The sequence below is a fragment of the Alexandromys fortis genome, unplaced genomic scaffold (genome assembly GCF_014885135.2).
Source record: "Alexandromys fortis isolate MF-2015 unplaced genomic scaffold, M_Fortis_MF-2015_v1.1 scaffold_35, whole genome shotgun sequence".
NCBI lineage: Eukaryota > Metazoa > Chordata > Mammalia > Rodentia > Cricetidae > Alexandromys > Alexandromys fortis.
The window spans coordinates 3,689,702-3,698,924 of record NW_026067913.1 but is presented as its reverse complement, the minus strand read 5'-3'; the positions used below and the strand labels follow the sequence as shown (position 1 = coordinate 3,698,924).

Here is a 9,223-nt window from a genome sequence, read left to right as displayed (position 1 = left end):
CATGAAGATTTCACAACGATTAATTTTTAAATCTCTGGAGATTAAGCTATTTTTACACTGCCTTGAAGAAAGGGCTCTAAGTAAAATGTGATTCCTCCTTTTAGGAGGCTCTTCGTAGATATGCCACTTCAGACCAATCTTTATTCACAATTAATCTCCAGATTTGTTATTCTTAAGATTTTAATCCCTACGACGATTGATTCTATGAATTTCTCGATTTATCTGAAAACATACCGTGTGGAGGCCAAAAAACTGCAGGCTCATTTCCACCTCGTCTGATGGTCAGAGAGTTTGGAGACTGACAGGTATAGTTGCCCATCCTAACTCAGGAGGTGACTGCTGAGTCCTTTTGACATTAAGAGAGCTCAATGCCATCCTGACAGGTGGTCAGGGTACGCCGATGTACTTCTGCTCCTTCTGCTGTAACTATGAGGTCACCCGGGGAGGACCAGTCTTCAGCACCTTTGCTGAACAAAATCTAATGATTTGATGTCTCAAAGTGATAAAACCATTGACTGTGTGAGTCCCTTTTGTGTCATGTTAATAAAGTCTTTTGTTACCTTCTACCCCATTTATATTGGGTATAAAAGCTGTGGAAAAAAATTTCAGAATTTCAGTCACTGGAATACCCTCTCAATACTTTCTATGAAAAAAAAATTACTTTCTATGTATTTCATAGAAATACTGGAATACCCTCCCAATACTTTCTATGGTTTCTTTCCTGTTATTTTTTTATGCATCTTCATATTCTTTACTTATATTCAATTCCCACACCCCTACCCTGGTAAGAAGTATTTTTGTCGAGGCTAGAACTTGACATATAGCACCCAATGTAGGGCTGACCGGTAAACCCCAAAATAGAAGCGTGGCCAGTTGTACAAGAGAGTACATGAGGAATTGTACCACAGGCAGAGAGGCGAATAATAAGCACTCAGAAATAAATGGTAGAGGGGCTGGAGAGATGGCTCAGTGGTTAAGAGCATTGCCTGCTCTTCCAAAGGTCCTGAGTTCAATTCCCAGCAACCACGTGGTGGCTCACAACCATCTGTAAAGAGGTCTGGCGCCCTCTTCTGGCCTTCAGGCATACAGACAGAATATTGTATACATAATAAATAAATATTTTTAAAAAATAAATGGTATGTAATAAAAAAAGAAAATGGTGAAAAAAATCAAAAGTAAAACTGTAAATAGTTGTAAATATGGAACAAGAAAATGATATTCAATTATTGGTATAGTTGCTTAAATGTATTTTAATAGAGGAGCTAAAATGAAGCAAAAACAAAAACAGATATTTAGAGCTTGTAAATATTAAATTCTTGACCCCTGGTTGGTGGGGCTGCTCCAGGTCTCAAGGAGACCAAAGTGCAGCCTTGCCTTCTCCTGCAAGCGGCGGTGATTTGGTCACTGAGCCGCAGCCTCTGTTGCTGCTGAACAGATGAAAAGAGTAAAAACATACGTTTGTCTTAGCAATGGCCTAGGTTACCGCTGAGATCGTGGCAGTCCACGCGCACACGCTGTAGCCAGCTGAGTCTGGCCCATGCCAGAAAATGCAAAAAAACAAAAATGTTTAAAGGGTTCTACCTCCCTCAGTCAGCATCCAGAGCCGGGCAATGGAAACGCATAGAGGCTATTTGACCCACAAGTCAAAACACCTATATGGATAAATCTATAGCTTTTAACAGAGGAGAGGATTCAAAAATTCTAATTTTATAATTACAAGATTTAAAAAAAATAAAATATTAATAAAAAATCAAATGGCTATACCCACCTGAGCGTGTAGTCTCACAATTCAGTCTCAGAGCCGCTACAAAGGTGACACCTGAGAGCCTGTAAATTATTCGGCCTCCTCTAACACTGGCCTCTAATGGGACTGTTAAACGTAAAAAACATGGCCTGTGCCCAAACACATCAGGCAATGAGGGACGGGCACCTTCTGGTCCCTAGTACCCAGACAGGACAACTAAGCAGCAGAGAGAAAACACGGCTTGTACCCCGCCAGGCAGCCCAGCTGACAGCCCAGCTACAAAAAAAAAAAAAAAAAAAAAAAAAAAAAAAAAAAAAAAAAAAAAAAAAAAAAAAAAAAAAAAAAAAAAAAAAGCCTCAATAAACTGCAGTTTCAAGCCAGTCAAGTATCTGTAAAAAATGTAAATAAACAGGTTAAACATGCTTTCTTTTTTCCGTTTTACATTTTTTGCTTCTTTGTCAAAAATCAGGTGTGGTGCCCAGAACAGGTTGAACGTACACAAGGAACAGTGTGCGGATGTGTCCCAAATGGGGCTGGGGAATCGGCTCAGCAGTGAAGAATACTTGAGGCTCTGACAAAGGACATGGGTTCAGTTCAGTATACACACACACACACGGTGGCTCACAGTCATCCATAACTCCCAGGGATTCACGTAGGTATGTATGTATGTATGTATTTTTTTTGTGGGGTTTTTTTTTTTTTTTTTTTTTTTTTTTTGGCCATGCAGGATTTAATCCCAGCACTCAGAAGGCAGAGGATCCCTGATCTACATATTGAGTTCCAGGACAGCCAGGGATACATGGAGGGACCTGTTCTCAAAAAAGCCAAAAAAAAGCAGTGGCTTCCCCAGCACATCTGGCCATGTTTTCAAAGTAACAGATCCATAACACCAGGATTAGCTAAATTCCCTTCTCTGACAAAATATCCAGGTTACTGCAGCTAGGAAAGGGGTGGCCAGTCCTGTGGGCCGTGTGTCTCTCTGGTGGACTGACTCGAATATTCTTTCCACCTAGTCAGCAACTGAACTGGCTGCCCTAAATTCCTTAAGTGACAATATCATCAAGTGTCAGGTGGTTTAATAGGTCGACAGTCATAGTCCTTAGGGATGTGCTGGTTTTGTAAAAGAGATTTAAAGATTGCCCTGGAAAAAATCCTGGTCAAACCTCATTTGAGTATGTAATATTAAATCCTATCCAATACAATGTTTACTGGTCTAAAAGTATAAGCACAGCACTCAGCAACTTGGTTTAAATTTGTATTAAACTGAAGAAAAAAGAAACACACACACCTTTGAAGTTGACAAAGGTGCTCTTCAACAATGAACAAGGCCAGAGTAACAAACTTGAGTAAGTTTGGTAGAAAATGGTTATGTTACCATCAATAGTTTTATGACATTCGCAAGAAAATTAGTAAAGAGAATCTACAATACAATTAACTCATCAAAAGTTAACTTTTGCATTTTCACAAAACACACTAGAAAGTATTAGCCTGTTATTTTGTTGTTTATTGGCTCCATTTTTCCTTTACTTGTCTTTCCTCATTTTGATAAAATCACACTTATCCCCTACTTTCCCCTTGTGGTTTGGAAGTTGTCTGCTTGGGATCTATCTCTATCATCCCTTCTTTTTAGTGTACATTTACACTAGCTTCTTTGCTCATTGTTGTGACCAACAGCCTGCCTAGCAAAAGGCTGCTTGGCTTGCTGTTTGGTGAAGCAGTTCCTAATGGCAGGGGAGGTTTTGTGGGAGCTGCCCTCACCTTTGGCTGCAGGAATAAGGCTGCTCCCATCTGGGCAGATCAGAAAGCAGAGAAAAGGGAATGGCAATCTTTCTCTTCTCCCATTCAGGTGACTTTGCCTCCTAGTCAAGTCCTCTTTAGAAACAAGCTTGTGGACACACCCAAGGATGTCTCCTGGGGTTCTACACTGAATCAAATTGGCAGTGTAGATTAACAGTCACAATACTAAAATTATTACTCATTGGAGGAGAAATGATTTAGAAATAAAAATGTAAAGACAGAGAACGAGGAAGAATGAGTTGAATTTTTGAAACTAGATGGTTAAAACAGGTACAAAAGTTAAGTCAAGATGATCAGAACAAACTGTTTTTAATCTGTTATTTGCTGACTCTAAAACTGTTATGACCAAGGCAGAATGATAAAAAAAATGTTTGGAACTAAACAAATAAAAGACAACATCTGTTCAATAGAAAGCAAGCTGACATGTTTTTATTAATGATACAAAATGGCATAAAGTATTATATAGGACAGAGCAAACACTATCTAACTGCTAATATATCCTATTAAGGGAAAATGGTAAAATAAAAAAAGCATGGCAAGACGTAACATGTAAAGGACACAGGAGTGATACAGAACACAGCCGAGTACAAGAACACAGACAGACATACTGTAGTCATGGAAGACGAAATCAGTTCCAAAAATGGCCCGGAAAGGAGGCTTACAGGTCAAAGGCATTTGTTGTTCTTGTTCTTTCAGAGGACCTGGATCAGTCTAGAACCCGCAAGCATCCATCACTCCAGTTTCCGGGAACCTGACACCCTCTTCTGATCCCTAAGGGCACCAGACACAAATGTAGTGCACGCAACATGCATGCAAGACAACACTCATACACATAAAAAAAAAACAAACATTTTTTAGTGCCAAGGTCATTAGAAAAAAATGAATCTGAATTTTAAATACTATTTTTTAAATGACTGGAAAAAACTACATGCTTACAGATGTTGTGACAAATGCCTGTAATACTCACCTCAGAAGGTTGAGGCAGGAGGATCATGAGTTTAAGGCCAGCTTGAAATACATAGCAAGACCCTGTCTCAAAATAAAGAACTGGGCAATGGTGGTACACACCTTTAATCCCAGCATTCCCGAGACAGAGATAGGAGGATCTCTGTGAGTTGGAGGCCAGCCTGATCTACAGAGTTCTAGGACAGCCGGGGCTAAAGAGAGAAACCCTGTCTCAAAAAAAAAAGCAATATATAAGTTAAATAAATAAAACCAAGTATAATAAGCCGCAGCATTTAATTTACAGAAGTCAACAAGGAACATAGTTCGCAGCCAAGTAGATTTTAAAAAAAAAAATGCTTACTCTGTATCACTAATTGTCAGAGAAATGCAAAATCACAGAGGTACTTCGTCCCAGGCAAAGTGGCTATTACCAAATAAGTGAAAGCTAACACATGCTAGTGAAACTGCAGAGAACACAGAACTTTTGCAAACCTCTAGTACTAGAGTAAAGTTCTACTTTCTCGTTGGGGCTGCCTGCTTGCAAATGATGACAGAGACATTTATTAATGAAAGCTTGGCCTTAGCTTAAGCTTTTTCCCAACTAGCGCTTATAACTTAAATTAACCTGTCTCTATTAATCTACATTCTGTGACATGGCTTGGTTACCTCTGTCTCTATTAATCTACATTCAGAGTCTCACCAGCGTCTCCCATCTCTCTTCTTCCTAGAGTTCTCTCTCTCCCCAAAGTTCTGCCCATTCTCTCCTGCCTAGCTATTGGCCATTCAGCTCTTTATTAAACCAATCACAGTGACATATCTTCACACAGTGTAAACAAATATTCTTCAACCCTAGTCTAGTGGGAATGCAAATTCAAATACCTCTTAAAGAAAATAGTTATGGGGCTCTCAAAAACACTAAAAATGGACTCGCCACAGGATTCAGCTATCACTTCTGGGTATTTACCCACAGAAATGAAATCATTCTATCAAAGATTTATCTGAACTCCTATGTCACGTACAGCACTAATTTATAATAACCATGATAAGGATTCAGATGAAGACATAGATGAAATCTGGTATAGGCAAGAGAGAAGCAGGAGAGTGGGAGAGGGCAGTGGGAAGGAGAACAAATAGGAATATAGTGTAATGACGCATATGTGTAAAAATGCCATAATGACACACATTATTCTGTATACTGACCTAATACAAACTTTTAATGTACACACACACATGAGTATTGCTGAATCATAAGAAGTTTGAAAACTTGCTATTTATAGCAAAATGCATAGAACTGGAGGTCATTATATTGAATAAACCAAACCTAGAAAAAACCAATAATGCTCTTTTTCATATGTGAAAACTTTTTAAGTTAGCCAGGCATGGTGGCACATGCCTTTAATCCCAGCACTCAGGGGGCTGAGGCATACAGATCTCTGAGTTTAAGGCAGTCTGGTATACAGAGCAAGTTCCAGGACAGCCAGAGCTACATGGAGAAACCCTGTCTCGAAAAATAAGAATGTAAAGTTAATCTCAAAATAGAAGATAACAGTGGTTGCTGGAAGTTAGTGGTTGCAGGCACCAACAAACAGAAGGAAGTCTTAGATTCAAGAGCAACAATGGTTTAAAATAACCATCCATGATTTTTGTAAGAACCAGAAGGCAGGAGTTCCAAAGTTAATACATAAGGAAATGAAAAAAGAAGACTGATAACCCTGACCATTGCATGTTACATGTATGTAACATATTACTGGATCACATTGTGAGCCTTAGTGTGTATAATTATCTCTATTAAAAGGAAAAGTAAACAAAGAAAATATATATTGGGTTTTGTTACTACACAGATCCCAAATAACACACCTAAAGTTAACACCCAGGTCAAACTAGACACTCATCTCCACACTACTCTTCAAATGTGTGTTTTGCACCATTTCCTAGGGGAAGGGCTAGACTCTGGAGTACATTATATGAGGTGACTAGGCTGAAATGTTTGAGCTTTGTTGTAAAGGCCAAGGGAGGTCCAGTTTGTGTTTCAGAAACAGAATTTGGCCATCAAGATGCCTCAGTGAATAAAAATACCTGATGCAAATCAACAACTTGTATCCAATCCCCACAACCTGGGCAAAAGCTGGATACAGTAACACACATCTGTTATCCCAGCACTCCTCGGGACAGGACAATCATCTGGAGGCTCAAAAGTCAACTATCCTGGAGCAGCCGCAGGGCAGAAACTAGAGACTGCGCCTCAGAGTACACAGGTAAAACTACTCTCAGAGTTGTCCTCAGGCAGAAAATGGTGCTGCGTGCCCTTAATCCCAGCACTTGGGAGGCAGAAGCAGACAGATTTCTGAGTTTAAGACCAGCCTGATGTAGAGAGCAAGTTCCAGGACAACTAGGGCTACACAGAGAAACACTGTCTCAGGGGAAGAAAAAAAATAAAAGTCGTCCTCAGATTTCTACCACTGTGGCACTCGTGTACCAGAATTCACATATATATATTTCTGTCTCCCTTTCTCCCTCCCTCCCTCCTTCCCTCTCTCTCCTCTCTCTCTGTCTCTGTCTCTGTCTCTGTCTCTCTCTCTCTCTCTCTCTCTCTCTCTCTCTCTCTCACACACACACACACACACACTCATACTGAAGTAGCATAGTAGTCACTGGACACTAGGAAGAAGGGATAGAGAGGAAGGTACCAAAATATAGCTGAACAAAAGTTCCATTGTTCTTTAGCACAGTTGAGTGACGACAGTTTACAATTAATTTATTGCATATTTTATAAGAATTAGAAAAGTCTGAAGGTTTCCCACACAAAGGAATGTTGAAGAAATGAAAATGCTAATTAAGATAATCTAATCATGACTATACAGAGGTATTGAATTATCACACTGTACTTAAAAACTTGTACAATTGTGTGTCAATTAATCAAAAACTTTAGGCCTGGCATGGTGGCGCATACCTTTAATCACAGCAGAGGAAGGTGGATCTCTATGAGTTTGAGGCCAGCCTAGTCTACATAATGTGTTCCAGAACAGCCAGAGATAACATAGTGAAGCCCTGGTTCAAAAAAAAGTCTAATTTTACATTAAGCTTCCTGGGCTTTACTAGATTTTAAAATAACCAAGAACACAGAGAAAGTTATATTTTATTGGCATATTGGCCTAGCACAGTTCAGTTCAGATAAAACAGAACAAAGCAGTTTATTTAAAGAGTTGAGTATAACAATTAGATGTTTCTGTTTTGCCATCATCTGATTGTGTTCATGCAAGTACAATCACAGTCACGACCATCAGAGCACCTCCGTGACGTCACCACCGTCAAAGCACCGTCAAAGCACCACCATGACGTCACCACCATGCATTTGCAGCATGGATACACCGAATTCATCGATCGTCACACTTATCTGCTTTAGCAATGTAAACTTTTGCTACAAGTAAACTTTAAAGGTAAAACTGAATGATATTAATCAATAAATCAAACAGAACATATCTCCACATGACATAATTAAACATTATATAATACTGTCTCAGTAAGAACCACAAATTAATAAATTTCACAAGGAAACAGAAACTAAAAGTGAAAACTCCTAAAATAGTGTTACAAAAGGATACAATGGGAAACTTATCTAAGAAGGGGAAACAAATGATATAACAAAAACAAAATGTAATTAATAGTTACAATAATCTTTTTACTGCAAAGAATTTCTTTAATCACCCTAACAACATGCCTTTTTTTAGCTTCCTTAAAAAAAATTACTCTAGTTAGTCACATGAGTTGGGTACTTTGTGGGAATTTCACATTTAATGTCAGCAGTGAGGTTGTAACCTCACTCAAATTTTTTAGCTCTAAATAACTTTTGCAAATAACCAAAAAAATTAAATTCCCGTCATAAGAATTACTACTATAAAGTCAAATAATTCCTAAATAAATCTACCTTAACAAAATACAGAATAGGGTATACATGTGTGCTTAAAAAAGCAGAAATATTACTTAACAAAGAAGCATACTGTTCGTATATCATCACTACTAATTTGTTCCTTTCTGGCTGCTATTAAATACTCCCTAACAGGTCAGTGAGGATACAGTGCCACTTTGGATCTGTCTGCATATACAATTAGTGGTATCTGCACTACAGAGCAGACCATTCTAACTCTTTAAACATAATTAAATCAGAAAGACCTCAAATTTATAAAACCAGTTATAATACTGCACCAAACAAAACAAACTTGTTCTCATTGCTCTTATTATACTTCAGCTTAATCTACAATCATCACCATTTTTTCATATGTCGCCTCAAATCATTCTGACACAAAACAGATTTAGAGAGAGATTTCTGTTGTTTCCATAGATAAATGGAAAAAGCAAAAGAAACCGGAGTAGAATTTCATCTTGAATGTCTACCATGTCTGGCATGTCAAGCAGCACTTGACACAGCAAGTTTCTTCAAGTGATCCATAAACACTTGTAAGCTAACGTCATCGGTGAGAATTGGTGCTCCAGACTCCTGGCAGAAAAGAGAAGGATTTGTGATTAAAGCACACAGTGGCACTAAAGAATAAACACATAAAGCTCTACAACAGACAAAGAACTCACTTTTAATAGAGTAATGGTGACCGTAAGGCCATGGTTCCTGAGAAGGAACTCATCTAAATCCCCAGGGTATCCTGAGTAGCAGGACTGGCTGCTCCCAGAACTTAAATCTCTACTAGGAAATGAACTACCTCAGGATGGGCTAGTTACCACAAA

General features: G+C 38.7%; 1 protein-coding gene across 1 annotated transcript in view; it reads right to left on the bottom strand.

Annotated features, from left to right (window-relative positions):
- Positions 1-7,604: 7,604 nt before the first annotated feature.
- Sec23a (SEC23 homolog A, COPII coat complex component) overlaps positions 7,605-9,223 on the bottom strand; it is a 45,145-nt gene continuing 43,526 nt past the window's right edge. The window contains exon 20 of the mRNA XM_050138790.1: positions 7,605-8,981. Coding sequence (XP_049994747.1) covers positions 8,892-8,981 — 90 coding nt within the window. The 3' untranslated portion in view covers positions 7,605-8,891. The remainder of the gene's footprint in view (positions 8,982-9,223) is intronic.